Below are 21,990 nucleotides of genomic sequence, written 5' to 3'. Positions count from 1 at the left end.
CAAAAGGCATTTGATAAAGTGCCACTTAATAGGCTTGCCAGCAAAGTTGAAGCCCATGGAATAAGAGGGACAGTGGCAGCATGGCTACGAAATTGGCTCAGTTAGAAAAACATACGGGATCCTGAATTTCATAGAGTACAAAAGCAAGGAAGTTATGACACACCTTTATAAAAAAAACACTGGTCTGACCTCAACTGGAGTATTGTCAGGCACCGCACTTTAGGAAGGATGTGAAGGCGTTGGAGAGGGTGCAGAAAAAATTGATGAGAATGATTCCAGGGATGAGGAACTTCAGTTACATGGATTGACTGGAGAAGCTGGGGTTGTTCTCTGCTCTGAGAAGGTTGAGAGGAGATTTGATAGAGGTGCTCAAAATCATGAGGGATCTAGACTGAGTAGATAGAGAGAAACTGTTCCCATTGATGAAAGAGTTGAGAATCAGAACACAGTTTTAAGGTGCTTGGCAAAAGAACCAAAGGCAACATGAGGGAAAACTCTTCTATGCAGCGAGCGGTTAGGATCGGGAATGCACTGCCTGAAAGGGTGTTCGAGGCAGACTCAATTGTGCTCTCAAAAGGGAATTGGATAAATACCTGAAGGAAAAAAACTTGCAGGGCTACAAGCATGGAATGGGACTAGCTGCAGTGCTCTTGCAGAGAGCCGGCATGGACTGTAACCATTCTGAGGGACTTCAGTTATGTGGAGAAGCTGGTTTGTTTTCAGAGCAGAGACTGTTGAGAGGAAATTTGATGATGTTCAAAATCACAAATAATTTTGATAGAGTAAGTAAGTGGTGGGATACTGAGAAGTGTAAAGGAAGAGGGGAAATCTTGGCGTGCACGTCCATGTCTACAGATCCCTGAAGGTAAATTAGGTGGTTAAGAAGGCATAAGGGGGATACTTTCCTTGATTAGCTGAGGCTTGGAATATAAGAGCAGGGAGGTTATGCTAGAACTATATAAAACACTAGTTATGCCACAGCTAAAGTACTGCGTGCAATTCTGGTCACCACATTACAGGAAGATGTGATTGCACCAGAGCAGGTACAGAGGAGATTACGAAGATGATGCCTGTACTGCAGAATTTTAGCTATGAGGAAAGATTGGATAGGCTGAAGTTGTTTTCTTTGGAACAGAGGAAGCTTGGGGAGACTTGATTGAGGTATATAAAATTGAAGGGCCTAGATAGTGTGGATAGGAAGGATCTATTTCCCTTAGCAGAGAGGTCAATAACCAATTAGCATAGATTTAAAGTAATTGATAGAAGGATTACAGGGGAGTTGAGAACTTTTTTTTTCCACACAGAGGGTGGTGGAGCTCTGGAACTTGCTGCCTGAAAGGGTGGTCGAGGCAGAAGCCCTCATCACATTTTTAAAAAGTACAGGTGTATCCTCGAGAATCCGGAACCCTTGGGATCGAGGCCGTTCCAGAATCTGGACTTTTGATCATCTTTCTAATGTCATGAATCCGGAAACACCTGAGCCCAGGTTTGGGTATTTCTGGAATTCGGAACGTCAGAGAGGGGGGACCCCGCCGAGGAGCTGTTCGGGCCGCCGGGCCTCGCTGCCGAGGAGGTGTTTGGGTGGGCCCCGCCACCGAGGAGGAGCTATCCGAGGTCGGGCATTGGTGGGACCCCAGGGTCGACGAGTCCGGATTCTGGAACATTTTACGGATTCCGTACGACCCTGCCACTGATCGGTCCGGATTCCGGAACTCCGGATTTTTGACGCTGCACCTGTACTTCGATATGCACTTGAAGTTCTGTAACATACAAGGCTGCGGACCAAGTTCTAGAAAGCGGGTTTAAGCTGGATAGCTCTTTTTTTTTCCGGCCAGCGCAGACACGGTGGCCTGAATGGCCTCCTGTGCCGTAAATTTCTGTGATTCTATAAGGAGAAACTTTCCTGTCGCAGAAGGGCCGGTAACCAAAGGACACAGATTTAAGGTGATTGACAGAAGAACCAGAGGCGACAAACCAGAGGCAACATGAGAAAACATTTTTTTACACAGCGAGTTGTGATGTGGAATGCACTGCCCAAAGGGGTGGAGGAAGCAGATTCAATAGTAACATTCAAAAGAGAATTGGAGAAATACTTGAAGGGAAAATATTGACAGGACTATGGGCAAAGAACAGGGAGTGGGATTAATTGGATTGCTCTACCAAAGAGGCACAGGCACGATGAACTGAATGGCCTCCTTCTGTGCTGCATCGTTCTATGAAAGGAAATAGATTGCACTTGAGCATCCAGCTTAATTCCACAAGAGCTGTTATAAATACAACTTAATTTTTCCAAATTAGCTTTCAATTGTCATTTCAGGGTGGTATAGACAAAATGCCCACATGGGACTAGGTAGTTTACTGCAAAACAAACCAGGTGTGAAATGGACCTGCATAACATGCTCACCCTTTGAGCTTGTAAATTATGCATCTGTCTGGTTCAAGTTTGGCAAACCACCCAGTCTTTGTTATACATCCCCCATAAATCCAATTTTGGGTCTATTTTAAACACCCTTGTGATGCAAGTAAAGAATGTATTGTGTAATTTGTGCAATTCCTATTTATACCTGCATACACGACTCACTTTACTATTTTCTCTCTGTGGTAGTTCACCCCACCCCTGGGATATAAATGGGTCTTGCACACTTATCCAAAAGAAATCTATTTTTTGCAGGATTCCTGCATGAATTTAAGCTGACACTCCAGTGCATTACAGAAAGAGTGCTACACTATCAGCGATGAGACTTTATACCAGGGCCCCACTTGCCTATTCCATGTTTGGGTGGATGCAAAAGTTCCCATGGCGCAACTTGAAAAGATCAGGAAGTTTTTCCTCCCTCAACCAACACCATCAAAAAATGATTAAATTGCCATTCACCTCAGGTACTGCTTGTAGGACTTTGCTGCCTACACATTGGCTGCTGCATTTGCCTACGTAAGTGACTGCTCCAAAAGTAATTCATTGGTTTTGAAGGGCTTGTGAAGACAGGCTGTGAAAACATAACGAGGCACTGTATAAATGCAAGTTCTTTTGCTGTCAACAAGATGAAGTACCAAAAAAATAACGAGTAAAAATTAAGTCATTTCATTTTTTGTCTTTGGTTGCAGGTAAAGCATTTGATATTACATATGTAAGACTGAAATTCCACACGAGCCGACCTGAGAGCTTTGTTATTTATAAACGAACTCATGAAGATGGGCCTTGGGTACCTTACCAGTATTACAGTGGATCCTGTGAGAAAACCTACCAGAAATTGAATCGTGGGTTTATCCGAACAGGAGAAGATGAACAGCAGGCGTTGTGCACAGATGAATTTAGTGATATATCGCCCCTCACTGGAGGAAATGTTGCCTTTTCTACTCTGGAAGGGAGGCCCAGCGCTTACAACTTTGACAATAGCCCTGTGTTGCAGGTATAGTAGAGACAAAAACATTACTTCCTGTAAATTTAAAGTGATTATGTTACTTGGTGTACTTCAATACATGCAGTAGCCTTTGACCATAACAGTAGAAATGATTGTCCCAAGTGTTAACATTTGTCATCATATTTTTTTTAATGCGTTTCAGTCATTGTTGATCTTCAGACTTCAGTTTCCATGCCCTCAGGTTGTTCAGAACCCTTTTCACTTTCTCCTCTCCTGAAGGTGTTGACTCATGCAGAGGTCTGATTTATACAGGCACCTTAATATGTCAGTAATTCTTCATGTGCGAGCGTAGACAATGACTACCAGCAGGCTATTCAACCATGAGGGGCGACGCTGCCCAGCCTGATGCTGGTGTCGCTCAATATCGACGCATGCAATTTACAGTAGGGATCACTGGATAGAGATCAGAAGCAGGAACTTTGGCTGGCTGACTTTTTTCTGTCCCCATCCTTTCTCCTAACCATCTAATCATGGGGAGAGTGTTAGGATCATTGTCACAGGATGGGTTAGGTTTTTGTGTCTCGTATCTTTCTTTGTGCTCTGAAGTTAGTGTTTTGAAAATGTTGTGTTTAATAGTGTGCTCCCTCCTCTCCCCTAAACCAAATGACATATCCTCTTCCAAGTATCTTGTTATAGGTGAAGTTGGCTTTGATAGTATTTTTGTGTTCAATTTTCAATTTCTGCTCCATATCACATCTACATCCAATATTTTGTCCTGGTTTGTATGTTTATTATGCTGAGGACAAACTAGTTGTCCTTTGAGAATATGCTTAATTTTTATCACTATACAGATTACCTAGCTACATCAGATTAATGATTAGGGAACTCAAGCAAAATACTGCAGAAGCTGGAAATCTGAATTAAAAATCAAAAATGTTGGAAATACTCAGATCAGGCAGCATCTGTGGCGAGAGAAACAGTTAACGTTTCAGATTAATCTTTCATGGGCCAAAAGATCATCAACCTGAAACATTGACCCCAAAATTGCAGTCAGCGGCGTAAATATGGAGTACGCCGCTGACCTTTGAAGAGAATATGAATTTACTTGATGGGGGGGCCCTCCTTCGAAAATGTGCTTTCTAACGCTGTGTACTCTAGGGCAGTGTAATGGCCTAAGGATACTAGGGGTGCAGCATGTGCGGAAGCGTGTCTGCGATCACGTGGGTCTGGTGCTCCAATTAGTACACCGAAGGGAAAGTGTTCTACCTCCAATACTGGTAACATTCTTTTATATTGCATTTCACCCAATATATTTTCAGAATAATTAAAAGGTCTAGGAGAATAAATAGTTTTAAAATTACGCTCTTGCTTTCTCTCAGACACACCTACAAAAATTATTCGGGAATTGATTCTTAAATCTAATTTAGGAATTAGAGTTCTGGTGAATCGTTGAAGCTCTGTGAAATTTCATATAAAATAACATGGATAGGTGATGCAAACATAAATACAAGTCCAAACAAAGATCTGAAAAATCTATACATTAATCATTGGAGGTATTTCGGACAGTTTTGCAGTTCATTACATCACATCTAATAGCATGAGTAACTGTCTCGCTCTAATCGCCTTGCGCTGGACTGTAAATCTTGTTTGTAAACTGTGTTTTAATTTGTCTGCTTTTTGATTTTGTCTTTTGGGCATTTGTTCAAATTTTACAACATTGAAAAGAAATTGTGTTATCCGTTGCAAGCCTCTATCAGATTAAGTTTTCGCAAGGGGACCATTGATGAAAGTGTGACCTGAGCTACATTTGGAAGCACTTTTTAAAAAAAAAAACTTTGCTTTGGAAACCAGCTGTTGGATGTATTCCCAGCTACTCTTTTGTTCAGTCCCTGGCTGCTTTTGTAATGCTGTTCTAGTTGTTTCCGGACAGGAAATGGCAACTTCCAGTTTGGAAAAAATTATGTGGAACGGAAGCTGTTGCCACCTGCATTGTTAATGGGTCATGAAATCTCAAGCTATTTATCTCCAATGGACATACCTCAATGACTCTCTACAATATGGCAGTTCTGACCACCAATAGCCCTTAAAACTCCTGGTTCACAAGCGACTCTGAATTGTAGCAATATTTTTATTTTTAGGTAAACTGATCTGATTGTGATTGTTGCCAATCTTGTGCATTATATGTTTCTAAGTTGAATGCCTTTGTAGTTTTAATGCATATAAGATGCATTGTAGTTCAGGGCCCACCTGCAGAACAAGTGGTTAATTCAGGTGGTGTGCAGCTATCTTTGGAGTCTGAGTTGTTTACGGACCTGCTGCACAGCACTGTTGGTGAGGTGCAGAGGATAAGAACATAAGAAATAGGAGCAGGAGTAGGCCATTTGGCTCCTCGAGATTGCTCTGCCATTCAATAAGATCATGGCTGATCTGACCATGGGCTCAGCTCCCCTTCCCTGCCTGCTCCCCATACATAACTTTTTACTCCCTTATCGCTCAAATCTCCGCCTTAAATATATTCAATGACCCAGCCTCCACAGCTCTCTGGGGCAGAGAATTCCACAGATTTACAACCCTCAGAGAAGAAATTCCTCCTCATCTCAGTTTTAAATGGGCAGACCCTTACTCTAAAACTACGTTTCCTAGTTCTTGATCCCCCCCACGAGTGGAAACATCCTCTCTGCATCTACCTTGTCGAGCCCTATCATTATCTTATGTCTCAATAAGATCACCTCTCATTCTTCTGAACTCCAATGAGTACAGGCCCAACCTGCTCAACCTTTCTTCATACGTCAACCCCTTTATCTCGGGAATCAATCGAGTGAACATTCTCTGAACTGCTTCCAATGCAAGTATTTTCTCTCCACCATCACCACCTCCAGCCCCCAAAAGAAAAGGCTGCACTGGCACACTGCCTAGTGGCCGATAAAGGAATAACTTCAGCGGAGGTCTAGAACCAGTTTAACCGTCTGCCCATTTGGGCACTGTGTTTCACAGTATGGCGAGGTCTTAAGAGAAGCAAAACATGTGAGGAGGAGGGAGCTCTTTCTCAATAATAGTTTAGGTGTTATTACACTATTACTGTTCTCCAAATACAGTAACCTGCTGTCATGCTGCGATACTGAGTGTGACTCCATTTGATCTCTTGCTACTCACTGGCTCAATTAAATTCTTCTGACTGACAAAGTTCCAAAATGTGTATTTAAGTTTTATATTTATGACACAAAATGCCCAAGAGTCTCATGTTATGTATCCTGAGAGTGCAGATATAACTGAAATGACTCAAGCTTAGCTCTTATGACTTGGCATCCTTTTGAGTTTTCTTCATTAGTATCATTTATATAACTCATTGGAATATTTACACTAATTAAAGGTGAACATGTGGGCCATTGCCGTGAAAGATTATTGAGAGTCATCCCAGTATTCAATGACAAGTATTTTCACTTAAATGAATGCAAACATTAACTTTTAACGATATTGTCTTCATGCAAGCATTTGGAAACTATTCTTGGGAGAGGCTGAATCTTTTTGGGCACAGAATGAGTTTTAACATGTTTTGTTTGAAAACAACACAAAATTGGCAATACTCATTTGAAGATAATGCCCTTTTTAAAAAGGTGGAAGCCTGCCATCTTCAAGCAATCTAGTTGTGAATAATGAACTTAAAGACCCAGTTATATAAAGTATTCATCATGCTGTCTAATAACCAACTGTTTACTGCAGTAATGAAGAATGTCAAACAAGTTTAAAACAATGAGTTTATTGTTAAAATGAGGGTCACAGAGGCAGCCATTTGCATATTGAGCTGCATATCCTTCAATAGTATGTTCAGATTTCAGATCCTGTTTTCTACTGGAGGCAGTACGATATAAATCTATTTAGGGGACGGTCTTGATCGGTGCTCTTGGTTCAAAGATTGGTTCCTTATTTTTTCTTAAATTCTAATATTCTGAACTGTGGACTTACAAAACATGACTACAATAACACTTCTTTCTGGATTGTGTAATTTTCTGTACTTTTCAGAATAGCTTGGCATTACACAAAAGACCCATAATAGGGGAGCAGGGCCGTGGGTTGCCGCGCCTACGAGGCCAGGCCCGGGGTGGGGAGGGGGAGAAGAGAGAAAGTGGGTGCTATGGATGGTGAGCAGCTTCTCCTCTGTTCCCACCCCCCTCCCCTGTAAGCTATTCAGGAGCTGCAGTAATTAGACATAGTTGGTCCAACACTGCTACCATACTGACACGCCATAACTTTTCGTATTTGAATCCACTTGGTTTGGATTAATTCAGAAATGAATGACGCAGCTTTGTATGAGATTAAAGCTGTAGACCGGTTAAATGGGCGCAAAAGTAATACATTTCCAGAGATAGATGATAGACCAGAGTGCTTATGATGACTTGGGAGGCGATTTGTGATCATTGACGATTGTCATGAAGGAGATACTGGGCACATAAGAATAGATTGGAATGGACAACCAGATAAAGTGGTGTAAGAGCCAATTAAATTCTTCATTGGGGGAACTTTAGGGTAATTTTGCAAGGATGAAGTAAGGTGAGCCAATTGGCTTTTCAGTAATGAGCTTGTGAGAAAATGCTTCTGAGCTCATTCCTAGCATTATTGGAAGGATGTTTTGCCTCCTCCTTTCTCATATGAATATGCGGGGGGTGGAGGTGAAGAGAGGTTGAAGGTGAAGTAGGTAACTAGGCTATAGACTATTTGGATGAATATTCACTGACTTAATCTAGATGCGACAACTTTTGTGTTTGAATTCTGTAAACCCTTGATCTAGCCTGAGATATCAGCTTTTTCCCAGAATTCTGTCAGTGTTGACCGTCCAAATTTAAAATGGCTTACTTGTAATTATTTGTGCTGACCATTCCATTGTTGGAGCAATTGACTTCACGTGTTCTGCCTTTCAAGTCACAGTAAATAAGTGAACTCATGGACTGAACTCTGCTTTGAAGCAACACTGACAATGCAGCCTATGCTCGTTTAGAAGATTTGCTGCCATCTCCACTGCAACTTTTGAGCTCATTCTGAAATGGACCGTGGAGAAAACTGATCCCGAGTTAGGTTATTTTCGTTGTTAAGCTGGATGGGAATACTTTTACAATTCAGTATGGAATATATTGAGCAATTCTGTACATCTGATTTGCCATCCTCATAGAAAACGGACTTGATTGTAGTAGAGGAGGGTTGTTGGGATGGGAACAGCCATGCTTTTTGAATTTCACTGCCGTTATCATAGTGGGAAAGAAAACACAGATGTCCCATCTGGAGTATTTGCATATCCACTGTAAAGGTATGTTTTATTTAAGCTGGTTTTGTCTTTAGTACCCAAGACATTCATAGTGATGCACAGGAGCCAGATCATGTATTTGACTCAGTTTTTTTTGGTATAAGTGAAAGAGTTTAGTGTGTACAGATGGATTAAGAGCTTTATAACCAGAGGCACCTACTCCTTTTTACTGAGATGCATTCCACAGCTTTTATGATCTAAATAGTGGATGATTGTTCATATTTTTATTCTTAAGTGGTTAGTATCAATGCAACTTGATAATTTTGTTTGGCACAGTATTTGTTTAAAGGACTTTTGTGGGCTAGCTCTGTGAATTGGGCTGTATTGAACCAAAGGACCATCCACCCTGTTGCCTTTTATTCTTCTCTACCCAACTACCAGTTCTACCTGGTCTGCTTCTATTTCCAGCAAAAGAAATCAACAAGTTGAAGCCTATTTGAAAAATCTGCTTGTGCACCTGCAGAACATTTGTCAATTTTTTTTCTCCATTTATTTTGACATTTTGCTGCTTAAAAATAGATAAGATAGTTTGAAGCGAAATGCTTGTGGATAGACATTTGTAAAGAAGCCCATGCTAGTTTATTGTGAATCTCCAGAAGGACATGAATTCCGGATAAATCTATCTATCCATGTATTTATACAACAGTGTCTCTTCAGCTCTTTATTCTAGCTATGGGCATGTTTTCAATTCTGCAAATCTTCAAACTTAGGCCCCTCCTTTGCCACATTTCATTATCCCAGCTGAGGTGTGAGCCTATTCCCAGACCTCTGCCAGTGTTGCAATAAAGTTAAGGATAAAGCAGTCGCAGGCCACTGGTGTGATTCCACAGCAACAAAGCTGATCCAAGCATCTATAGCTTAACATCAAATAGATTTAAAAAAAAAATAGAACCTATTCTAATGGGTAGGCAAGTGGAGCTGACCTACATTTGCTCCCAGTCCGGCAACGCCTCGGCTTTAAATTTCTCGTCTTGTTTTCAAATCCCTCCATGGCGTCACCCCTCCCTATCTCTGCAACCTCTTCGAGCTCTATAACCCTCAGATCTCTGCATTCCAATTCTGGCCTCTTGCGCATCCTCGATTTTCATCATCATCATCATTATAGGCAGTCCCTCGAAATTAGAGGAAGATTTGCTTCCACTCCAAACGTGAGTTGTTAGGTGACCAGTCCAATACGGGAATTGCAGACTCAGTCACAGGTGGGACAGACAGTCGTTGAAGGAAAGGGTGATTGGGACTGGTTTGCCACACGCTCTTTCTGCTGCTTGTGATTTTCATTAGTCCATCACTGGGGGCTGTGCCTTCAGCTGCCGAGAGCCTAAGCTCTAGAATTCCGTCCCTAAACCTCTCTGCTTCTCTCAACCTCTACTCCTTTTAAAACACTCCTTAAAACCTACCTCTGACGAAGCTTTGGGTCACCTAATATCCTAATATCTCCTCATGTGGTTTGGAGTCGAATTATATTTGCGAATGCTCCTGTGAAATGCTTTGGGGTGTTTTACTATGTTAAATGCTATAGGTGCTATATAAATGCAAGTTGTTGTTGTATAGTAAATACATTTAAAAAATAGCCAGCATGAATTTTAGAAGGAAAAATCCTGCCTGCCAAACCTGAATTATTTCAACACATTGGAAATAAAGTAAATATTGGAACTCCCTATGATCTAGTTTATTGGGACTTTCAGAAAGCTTTTGACAAAGTTCCATATGACTTTAAATTAAAAGCCAAAGGAATTTGGGGTAGAATGGGAGACTAGATAAGAAATTGTTACAAATAGGAAACAAAATATTGATATGCATTGCCACACTGGAGAGAAAGCGAAGAATGGAGTACTGTACTTGGACCCTGTTTCTGATCTACATAAATTATCTAACTAGTGAAACAGTCTGCACGTTTTTACAATGTTCTGACTATAAAGTAAGGAAAGCAGCAGAGTGGGGAGAGTGTGCAAATTAATTTAGCCAAGTTATGCAATTGGGCGGACAAGTAAAATGTAACCCTGGTGAAAGTATTGTGCACAGGTCAAAAAATGCGTCTTACACAATGAATGGAATTAATTTAGCAGAAGAAAAGGGGCCCGAGAGGAAGAATAGACACAATGGCCCGAAAATTGTGGTCTGAGGCTTCCTGCTTGTGGACGCCTCTGACCGAATCAAAAATACCTGATGGTCCCGGAGGAATGTAGACTTGTGCTCCAAGACCAAGCTGCACAGTCCAGTCTACAGGCCCATGTCTTCCAGGATCACATGGGCCTGGACCACCAATCACAATGTAGTATTCTCATTCATAGGAGCTCCCATTACTATCAGTGAGAATACCCTTAAAATTAAATAAAACACCAACATAAATGTAAAGTAAAAACATCACTTTTTAAAAAAAATTAATAGAAATTGCGTAAGTTAAATGTTTGAGAAATGTCATTTTTGAAATGAATAAAAAATGTTTTAATGTTTAAAAATAAACTTGCCTTCATCGGCAGGATTTTTAATATAAAAAAAAAAGTAATAACATTTAACTTTTCTATTTTAAAACTCTTGCACTGGTAAAAGTAGGCGATTTGCCTGCGTTTACCAGGTGTATGAGTTTGAAGGACATTTGCTGGGCAAATAGCTCAAATCGCCGCTCACGAGTGTCCTACTGCCAGGGATGAGTGCAATCTATCAAAATAAATTTTGACAGTTTGCAAAAGCTGGTTCTTGGCTCATGCTCATCGCGTGCCGAGAACCAGCATTTATTTGCGAGACCTCTTCGGGTGCGTTCACACATCGTATGCGCCCGGAGAGGCCGCATTTTTCGGGCCAATCACTTTCAACATTCAGACACTGGCAGAGCATTTTAAAAAAAGCTAAAAACTTCTAGGATGTAGAGCAAGAACAGTAAAAGCAGAGGAAATGTACAGATTTACAGATACTACACATGGATCTGCAAACTGCACATAGATCCCAGTGTTCATTTCTGATTGGCATTACCACAAAATAGAGAGTATAGTACACCTGTTTGAAAAGGTAAAGTGTAAAAGGGTTGAACTTCAGCTTTATACTATTGAAAGATTTTTTTGGGGTGGTGGGGGATGGAGGAGGAAGAGAAATTTCATCAATGTACATGGGATACTAATGGTATAGATGAAGTCAACCCAGAATATTTCCAAGTAATGTAGGAAAATAGGATTGGAGGACCAAATGGGAATTAGTGAAAAGCAAATATGAAACCAATATCTTGAACCTCTTTACTCAAGTGCCATGATGTTTGGAATAATTGGCCAGGATATTGGAGAGGATCAAAATACAGTTGAGTGCTGAGCTGAGAGAGTTAGGGTAGTAGAGGAATAAACCTCGACAGGCTTGATGGCCTTTTTCTTGGTCCTAGCTTTTGTTGATACTAAAATTTTACTAAATCATACCAATCATATTAAAAAATAAACTGGTAATGTTAAATAACTCCATTTGTTTAAGACAGTCCCAGCTCCAGTCCAAGTTATAGATTAAAAGCTTTAAAGATTGTTGTCTCAGAAATACCAATAAATCTGTTCAAACGATAATGCCGCAACTGTTCTATTTGCTATCGAACAAATGAATTATTTTTGTAACAAACAAGTGAACTACTTACACAGAAATGGAGTTCCCACAAGATAAGGTTCTGATTACAATTCGATCTATGTTTACATTAACTCTTTGGATGTCTTAAAACTGTTTTAACATGGTATGTGAAACCACTGCACATCAGTCCCCATAACCCCTCCTGTGGACAACTTGATAACACCTGGAGACCTGCTCTGATTTAGTTATTCGCTCATCTTTTTCCAATATTATCTTCATTTGCTCTGCTGCAGTTTGATCTTTATGCAATTTTTTTTAAAGTAATTATATAGCTTATAATAGTAGTCACTAAATAGCTTTGAAAAATGTAAAGCAGCAGAGTTGCTGTGGGAATCTCTTCAGTGCAAGTGGCTAGAGACTAGGAGTGAAAAATGCTGGCTTTGGATAGGTGAGCAGTAAGATGCTCTAATGAAATTAGTTTTGCTTTTCTTCCTTCCCGAAGATGTGGATTCTTATTGGGCTAGAGTTCTATGTGCGCAGATAGCCATCTGGTACTTTGTCAAATGACCATTCTTCGTGTGTCAGATTCTGTCGTGGCTGATCCTGTTCACATTTGATCTGCAATTTCCAGCAAGAGTTACTGATTAGTGGTCAAGAGTGGAAGGGGTTGAAATTGCAGGGATCGGTAATGACTCTCTGCCTAGTCGGTGCGGAGTAAAGACCTTTTTTGAAATTGCCCTACCTGGGTGTTCCAGTGGCAATTATTACTGCTCCGACCGTGCTCCCGCCCCGTCGGGCACGCGCGGACTGACTGGCGGCGACCCCCTTTCCGTACCGCGTGGGAAGTTGCCCCGCGAGAGAGGCGCCGCCGCAGGTCGGTGCCACTGATAGTTTTCCCCTGTGGAAAGCGGTGTGCGCCCGGGCGGCAAGTCCACCCTTAAAGGGGAGGGCGCGCTGCCACGGATGCCGTTATTTTATTTCTTGGCTGACGGCCTCTTGTGTGCCAGGCCACTGGCCCGTCCGAAACCCTTGCAGGTGGCCCAGTGGATCTAACTTGAAAGTATGCAGAATTCACAGCGGCTCTCCCCTTTAATTGAAGGGGAGGGACGTTGTGATGCGGCGCTGATGACTTGGCGGGGCGGCTGACCCGACCAAAGGCCACTTCCGCCCTGCACCTGTCCAGAATACCGCCCCCGTTTGGAAACAATCTTCCAAGTACTGACTTTCGCCAGATTCTCTGCCTGATGGATTGGGGTGGAGAAAAACTTCAAAGGTCGGTAAGTGTGCTCTGTTTGGGGCGGGGCTCAATTTTGGCCCCGAAGTCTCCAGGAAGCAATCTAGAATGGGAAATGATTTTCCCCCTCCCCGCCTCCTTAGTAGCTGAGGGCAGTTCAGTCAGTGCAGAGTTGTAACCTTTTGATCAGCATGGCTCAGTACCATACCAAATGGTGTTTTTACCCACCAGGCCATTCAGGGAGTTCAATCATGACGGTCTTCATAACCCGACATCATCCCTGATCGGTCTAGCTCTAATTTTAAAGTTATGCCCCCTTGTTCTGGACTCTCGCACCAGAGGACATGGTTTATCTCTCTCTACCCTAGCATGCCCTTCCGTCATCATAAACACCTCCGTAAGATCATCCTTTAATCTTCTATACTCGAGGGAATGCAAGCCTAGTCTATGCAACCTGTCCTCATAATTTAACAATTTTAGCCCCAGTATCATTCTGATGAATCTGTGTTACATCCCCTCTGAGGCCTTCCTGAGGATACGATGACAAGAACTGAATGCAGTAATCTAGACGGAGTTTAGCCAGAGCTCTCTACAACTGTAACGTAACTTCCATCCCTTTGTATTCAAGCCCTCGAGATAAAGGCCAACATTCCATTAGCCTTTTTAATTACGTTTTGTTCCTGCCCACCAGCTTTTAGCGATTTTCTGTGTTTGGACCCCTACTTCTCTGCTCATCCACAGTTCCTAGCTTCTCGTCATTTAGAAAATACTCTGATCTATATCTTTTCGGTCCAAATTAGATGACCTCACACATCCTAACATTGAAATTCATCTGCCATAGTTTTGCCCACTCACTTAACCTCTATCAGTGGCTGTTGCAACTTTCTGCTCCCACCTACACTTTACTGTGCCACCTAACTTAGATTTGTTAGCAAAGTTAGATATACAGCTCCATTCCTTCATCCAAGTCATTTATACATATAGTGAAAAGCTGTGGCTCCAGTAAAGATCCCTAGTGGACGACACTAATCACATCCTGCCAATTTGAGTACATACCCATTATCGCTACTCTCTGTCTCCTACCTCTTAAGCAATTTCCTATCCAAGCCAACAGGTTGTCTCCAATTCCTTCAAGCAAGCAATACGAGACTTTAATCTGTCAGTTTGAGCTGTGACGTGTATAACCCAACGCCACTGTAGGCAACCCTGTAAAATAAATGCCATACCAGGTCCCAGAAATGAAAGGGCAGTGTTACTCATCATCTGCACCAGCATGTCACCATATCGAAGTGCTTCCTGTGTAATTAAAAAAAAATCTATGCAGTGGTTGGATTCCTAAATTAAATTGTTTAGCTAGTATTTTATTCTGTTTTTTGAGATTTAATAATGAAGGTGGCTAGCATTGGTATGGGGTGGAATGCTTTTGGCATGAATTCTTTTTAAAGTTCAAGAAATTATCTTCAAAAATTGTTTGTACCTTGCTGAGTACAAATTAGCTGCTGCATTTGCCTACCTAACTCACTGCATTTCAAAAAATGAATTTATTGGGAGCACTTTGCCAGTTCTTGAGTTGGTGATATGCTATGTGACTACAGGTTCTTTCTTCCATCACTCACTTTGTGTCCCTCGCTCTCGCTCTCATGCGCACTGTCCTCTCCAAGTGTGCGTGCTCTCACACATGTGCATCTGTGCTTAACCCCCCACCACACCCCATACCTTCCCATTTCTATACCAGAAGCCAGTAAACTAGATTTCCTGGCATGAACACCTTTAGCATGAAAGAACAATGTGCTTATTTTTTTAAATTGTGCACCTATGCCTATGTACACAACAATCCCAAAATCTATTTGAAGGGGCAACAGCTAAAAATTAATGTAATCTAAAATGAAAAGCTTGTCTGACTAATACAATGATCATAACAGTTTCCTGCTCAAGGAGGGGCAAAACAAGCTAAATTGTTTGCAGGATTAAAACCTTTACTTACAGCTTAATGACTGCAGCTTTCAATTTCTGCGGAGGCTCGCTGCAGTCTGCACTGCATGATCGATGATTTTCTGGCTGCATGCTTGTTGGATGTATTAATTATGGGGAAAGGGTTGCTATGGTCTGAATTCATATTTCTTATTGAAAATTGCAAAGCATATGCTCCATATCATGGTTGTTATGAGATGGATTGATGTAATCGAGGGTGAGCTTTCCAATCTGTGTGTGTGTAGTCGTAAAACTGACTTGTTATTACTAGTGAGTAGCTCTAATAAGTGCCAGTACTGTGTATACACAGCTATTTTAATTTTATTTTCATACTTTCAATAATTATTGGCACAGGAGGGCTGAGTGGGAAAGCAGTAGGAGGATAGGACAAGTGTGAAGGGAAGGAATGCACCAGCTGGTATGTGGGTTCGGGTTATAAGCCTACTCTGCTACATATTTATACTGAATATCTGAAATTGGAATTGGCATGGGACCTGTTCCAGAGATGTTTCTGGCTTACACGGGTGCCAGTTAGAACTTGGAATGAGGACAATTTAAGAATTGCAAACTGACGTCCAGCTGCAATTATAAATCGAACCACAGAGGAAGTTTTTTTTTGTCTTGAAGTCCGAGATGATTAGGACAACTATTGAAACTTGGTAGTAGAGCTGTTGTACATCTGTTTTACATTGTGGTTTAAACATTTGCAAATCTATATAAAAAAAAAGATGAAAGGAATTGGTCCCTTCTCCTTTTACTCCTTCCATTGGGGAAAAGAAATTGCATAATGTACCTTGTAACTAAAACTACTGACATTTAAGTGGCGGGACAGTAATTTTAATGTTGATTGTGTGTGTGTATATATATATATCTTTCTTTTAAAGTCACAAGTTCTGTCCTTATTTTTATATTTCCATTATATAAATTCCTACGTCTGCATTTACAATGGAAACTTTGATATGGTGTCATTACAGCATGAACAGTTTGCATCAGCAGTTCCCTTTATAAATGTGAAAAGTCTGTACAAAATGCCTCCAGGTGTAAGATTTTAAACATGGATTATTGAAGTCTGTTAAGCTATTTAAGAAACACTGATCAAGACGCCTCTTGTTAATAAAACTTGGTCTTCATTGTAGAAATTCTGTTTTGGTCTATGGAAATTGGTGGGTTATACGTTTGAAATCTGTAGGACGTGGGTGAATCTGCACTGGATATGCTGTACTGCTGGCAATCGGTGGTATAACAGTCTGGAAGCAGCAGGACAAGAATGTTCTCGTATGAATTCCAGTCCGCCTTCAATTACCTCCATCTCTTGAGATTGTCTATGGAAACAAAGACTAGACAAAAGCAAAAGTAATAAATGGAAAAGATGAAAAAATCAGACATTGAAGCTTTAAAGAACACACATTTCAGGGAATTTTCGTAATATGGACTTCAAATCTTTTGCCACGATGCCCTTGAATTTTCCATAAAGTCCCAGACTTTTTTCCCACTAACTTTTATGTTGTTACAACTTTGCTCAACTTTGTAAAATTTAAAGATCACATTGTGTGTTTGCACTCTAATTGGAAGTTGTGTAAAGTTTTTAATTCTTGCTGTCAATTTAAAAAAAAAAGTACAATAATGTCAGAACTGCAGAGGAATTCTAATTTCCTTTTGTCATTAAAGATTGAAATATGCTTTTACCTCACATTGTATTATTACTGGCAGGTGCGTCACTTAATTTGATTTTTGTAACTCATTACATATTTTTGGGGGACTTGAGCACACAAAAATCTAGGCTGACAGTGCAGTGCTAAGGGAGCACTGCACTGTCAGAAGTGCCATCTTTCGGATGAGACGTTAAACCGAGGCCCCATCTGCTCTCAAATGGACGTAAAAGATTCCTTGGCACTATTTCGAAGAAGAGCAGGGGATTTATCCTTGGTGTCCTGGCCAATATTTATCCCTCAATCAAAAGAAAAAAAAAAAATTATCTGATCATTATCACATTGCTGTTTGTGGGAGCTTGCTATGCGCAATTGGCTGCCGCATTTCCTACATTACAACAGTGACTACATTCCAAAAATACTTCATTGGCTGTCAAGTGCTTTGAGATGTCCGGTGGTCGTGAAAGGCGCTATATAAAAACATAAATAGGAGCAGGAGTAGGCCATATGGCGCCTCGAGCCAGATCCGCCATTTAATACGATCATGGCTGATCCGATCATGAACTCAGGTCCACTTCCCTGCCCGCTCCCCATAACCCCTTATTCGCTTATTGGTTCCCTTATTTTTGTCTTGAATTTATTCAATGTCCCAGCTTCCACAGCTCTCTGAGGCAGCGAATTCACAGATTTCTCCTCACCTCAGTTTTAAATGGGCGGCCCCTTATTCTAAGATTATGCCTTCTAGTTCTAGTCTCCCCTATCAGTGGAAACATCCTCTCTGCATCCACCTTGTCAAGCCCCCTCATAATCTTATACGTTTCGATAAGATCACCTGAATTCCAATGAGTAGAGGCCCAACCTACTCAACCTTTCCTCATAAGTCAACCCCCTCATCTCTGGAATCAACCTAGTGAGCCTTCTCTGAACTGCCTCCAAAGCAAGTATATCCTTTCGTAAACGTGGAAACCAAAACTGCACGCAGTATTCTAGGTGTGGCCTCACCAATACCCTGTAACTGTAGCAAGACTTCCCTGCTTTTATACTCCATCCCCTTTGCAATAAAGGCCAAGATTCCATTGCCTTCCTGATCACTAACTGTACCTGCATACTATCCTTTTGTGTTTCATGTACAAGTACCCCCAGGCCCCGCTGTACTGCAGCACTTTGCAATCTTTCTCCATTTAAATAATAACTTGCTCTTTGATTTTTTTTCTGCCAAAGTGCATGACCTCACACTTTCCAACATTATACTCCATCTGCCAAATTTCTGCCCACTCACTTAGCCTGTCTATGTCCTTTTGCAGGTTTTTTGTGTCCTCCTCACACACTGCTTTTCCTCCAATCTTTGTATTGTCAACAAACTTGGCTACATTACACTCGGTCCCTTCCAAGTCGTTCATATAAATTGGAAATAGTTGGGGTCCCAGCACTGATCCCTGCGGCCAACCCGAGAATGAACCATTTATCCCGACTCTGTTTTCTGTTAGCCAATCCTCTATCCATGCTAATATATTACCCCCAACCTCATGAACTTTTATCTTGTGCAGTAACCTTTTATGTGGCACCTTGTCAAATGCCTTCTGGAAGTCCAAATACACCACATCCACATATAAATCCAAGTCTTTCTTTCTCTGACGCAACTTTTGAATGAATGGATTTACTCTGTTCTCCATTGATCTCGAGAGCAGGATCTGAATATCCAGGCAGCCACTAGCTTGCAGAATCAATCTAAAATCTTAGCACTGCATTGTGGTTCTTGTCCTGCCTGTAGCATAGTCTTCATAGTCTACATCTGTGATGCTGCCATCTTTTGATTCCACTCTACATGTCCAGAAGAGCCAAGGGCCTATGAGCAGCATGGGCCAGCCCACACTGCGGTGTGTATGTGCACTAGGTCCGTGCAGCAGAGCAGGACTCCAATTGTCCTGGTTAACTTGCCACTGGATAAAGGCCTAGCTCTGTCAAGCCCGTGTGGTGGCTGATGTGCAACGGTCACCACACATTTATTTAAAAAAATCCACGCACAGGCATCTTCCACCCTTGGAGTTCAAGACTGGAATATTGGTCCTTCATTGAAACATCTGCGAACTCATCCCTTTTGGTGTGGAAGCAAGTCGTCCTCATTTGAGGGACCGCCTATGATGATAATGACATGTCTCAAAGTGATCATATGTCCCACACTGTTTTCTCCTCTCTTAGCTGAAGGATCACCACTGGCGTGTCCCGAGGACCCTTTGCTTGGTCTGTAAGTTTGAGGTCAGCTTTGCTATGTTAACTGATGACACTGTGCTATTTTTAACTCTAGACTGTTGTTATATTTTCTGACTACTTGCCATCAAGTTGTGGATTAGCGAGCACTTTCTCCAGCTTAATAGTGACCAGTTTCAAACTGATCAGAAATGTATCCCCACTTTCAACCACCTTGGCTGCTTGCTTAGGCTGACCTCATGGTGCTCTGCTTCAATCTACCATTTGACCTGAGCTGAGCTTCAAGCCGCATATCCAGCCATCATAAAAACCATTGTGATGTTATTTGCCACAGTCCCTCACTCTATTATTGTCCCTAAAGCCTTTGTCACTTCCATGCCTCTTTTCTCCCCCTATGCTACTTTGTTGATTTGCTGGGAACCTCCCTGCACAAATTATCCAAAACTGCAGCACCTGTATTCTAACCTGTACTAAGTCCTGCTTATGTATTGCATATGTGTTCACTGACGTTCAAAATCCTCATGCTAATTTGAATAATCTGTGCATAGCTGGTCAAGCCCTACCCTATTTACACAACACACAATGGGGAAACCATTTACTCTATCAAGACTGATGTTTTGCTGCGTTAGAAGCACTATGTACATGTGTGGTATTGTCCTTCTGTATTTGATTTTGTTTACATGTAGATTGAAGGAGCTGACATTTTTCTACAGTCATAAGCAGTTGTCATTGCTGATGTCACTAGGCATGTTTAGTGTGTTGGCACCAATATACTGTAGAAAATAAAATAATTAAACCACTATGTGGCTTTTATGATGCTCTTAATTCACTACCTTACATTCGTCCCACCATTAATTATCACCACCAATGATAGACCTATAATTGATGTAAAGTAGGCAATGACAGGTTTGAATCTGAGCTTCCTGTACTTGAGCAGGAAAATCCATAGGGGTTATTTTTCACTGACGCAAGCATTTCTTCCAGTGATCCATTTATCCATCTATCTATCCTTTTATCTTGTCTTTTGTATCTAGCACATGTTTTGAGTGTCACACTCTTAATTGCAAATAACACACAGCCCTCTAATGTCATACAGTAGTGCTATGGTAACAAACCAGATAAGAGGGACAAATTGAGAGGGAATATTTAGCTCGTTACTTTTCTGTTGATGATGAGTGCCACAATATTAATGCATTACCATAATAAAATACAGGATCAGAAAGTCTTTAGCCACAATAAATCAATGGAAAAGTCTCAGTTGATGGTTTTTAAACTTCCGTGTAATTTCCTGCAAAGTGGTATGATTGATAGAGGTCTGCATGCAGTATGTCAGTTGTCACTGTACTGTATTGTGATACTGCTGTACTTCTCATTAGTCTCTAACGCTGCACATGATCTCCTTCTGCGAAAGGCACCTCCAGGAGAACTGCTACTGTGTAACCACCCAATTTGAAGTTGACGAGAATGACTTCCTCTTTCTGTGTGCAAAAACAATTGATCTTCCCATTTAAAAAAAAATCTTTTACTCTCCTTTCCTCTCTCCAAAAATACCCCACCACTTCTAGGGGTCAAGTTTCGGCCGCCCACTAGAACGGCGCACATCGGAGAGGCCCGTCTAATTTATAGAACAAAAGTTACACCGAATACTTACCGTGCTATTCTCAGAAATCTGTAGGCCCATTTCCACCTCGGCGCTGTGCAGCAGGAACTGCTGGGGGCGGAGCTATAGCCCTGCACCGAAAACCGTGCCGGCAGCTGCGTGTGTGCGCAGTAGCTCCCGGTATCCTGTCTCCGGGGAGACGACCCTATTCCCGGCCGAAGGGACGTCACCCCTATCCCGGGCTGAGTGGCCTGCGCATCTTACCTCAGCGGCGGTGCCCGCCCGCCTGGCCTTTCGCTGGTGGCGGGCCCCGCCCGAAGAACTCCTGGGCGTCGGCGGGGCCTGCTCGCCCGGCCCCTCGCTGGGGCCGGGCCCCGCCCGAAGAGTCGGCAGTGGTAGCAGCCCAGCATCGGCTGCGTGCGGGCCCCGCCCGAAGTCCTCGGCGGGGTCCGGCTTCTTCGTCATCTTCTCTTTCTCTTCCCACCTCTCCCCTTCCCCTCTTCTCTTCTCCCCCGCCCCATCTTCCTCTTCTCCCCCCGCATTATCTTTGCTCCCCCCCCCCATCTTCTCTTCTCCCCCCCCCCTTGCTTTGACCCCTAGTGCAGTAGTGAATTCCTGTCCAACCTGACCCCAAGTACAGCAGCGAACTCCTCCCAGCCTGACCCAATCTTGAGTGCAGTAGCTAGTCCGCCCTGTCCTGACCCAACTCTTGTAGGTAGGTGAAGAGTAAAACATTGTGTGTCTAATTAAATATAATTAAAATGATAGCATTGTTTTACCGTTATGATCTCATACTCTTGGTGACTGAGTTTAGAGGACAACTGCTGTAATTTTCCAGCTTGTAACTGACATCTTTTGTACTTATGGAACATCTATTCAGTATCTATTTAAATAAGATTTTACCCATAATGTATTACAGATCTGGCAGTGTTAATCTACTTTCTCCCATCCTAGTGGTCTACAGGCAAGTCCTCAGAGCATCTCCACCCCCGCCCAACTTGACTTCTTATCCCATCCCTTCAGAATCCATGCCCCCTTTTCTCCCAACAAGCAATAAGATGACAAATGCCCTAGTTCCCATTCTCTGAGAGAAGATAACTTCTTTGGCTTTGACCAGCTTGGAGCTTTGTATC

At 42.0% G+C, this 21,990-nt stretch overlaps 1 protein-coding gene across 1 annotated transcript in view; it reads left to right on the top strand.

The window, feature by feature from the left end:
- Window positions 1-21,990, top strand: part of lamc1 (laminin, gamma 1) — a 295,041-nt gene that overhangs the window by 155,076 nt on the left and 117,975 nt on the right. Inside the window, exon 2 of the mRNA XM_070887137.1 lies at window positions 3,106-3,410. Within this exon, the coding sequence (XP_070743238.1) occupies window positions 3,106-3,410 (305 nt within the window). The remainder of the gene's footprint in view (window positions 1-3,105; window positions 3,411-21,990) is intronic.

This window comes from Pristiophorus japonicus, chromosome 8 (assembly GCF_044704955.1).
Source record: "Pristiophorus japonicus isolate sPriJap1 chromosome 8, sPriJap1.hap1, whole genome shotgun sequence".
Classification (NCBI taxonomy): Eukaryota; Metazoa; Chordata; class Chondrichthyes; family Pristiophoridae; genus Pristiophorus; species Pristiophorus japonicus.
Note: the sequence above shows the minus strand (reverse complement) of the source record. Positions and strands in the feature narration are given on the sequence as shown.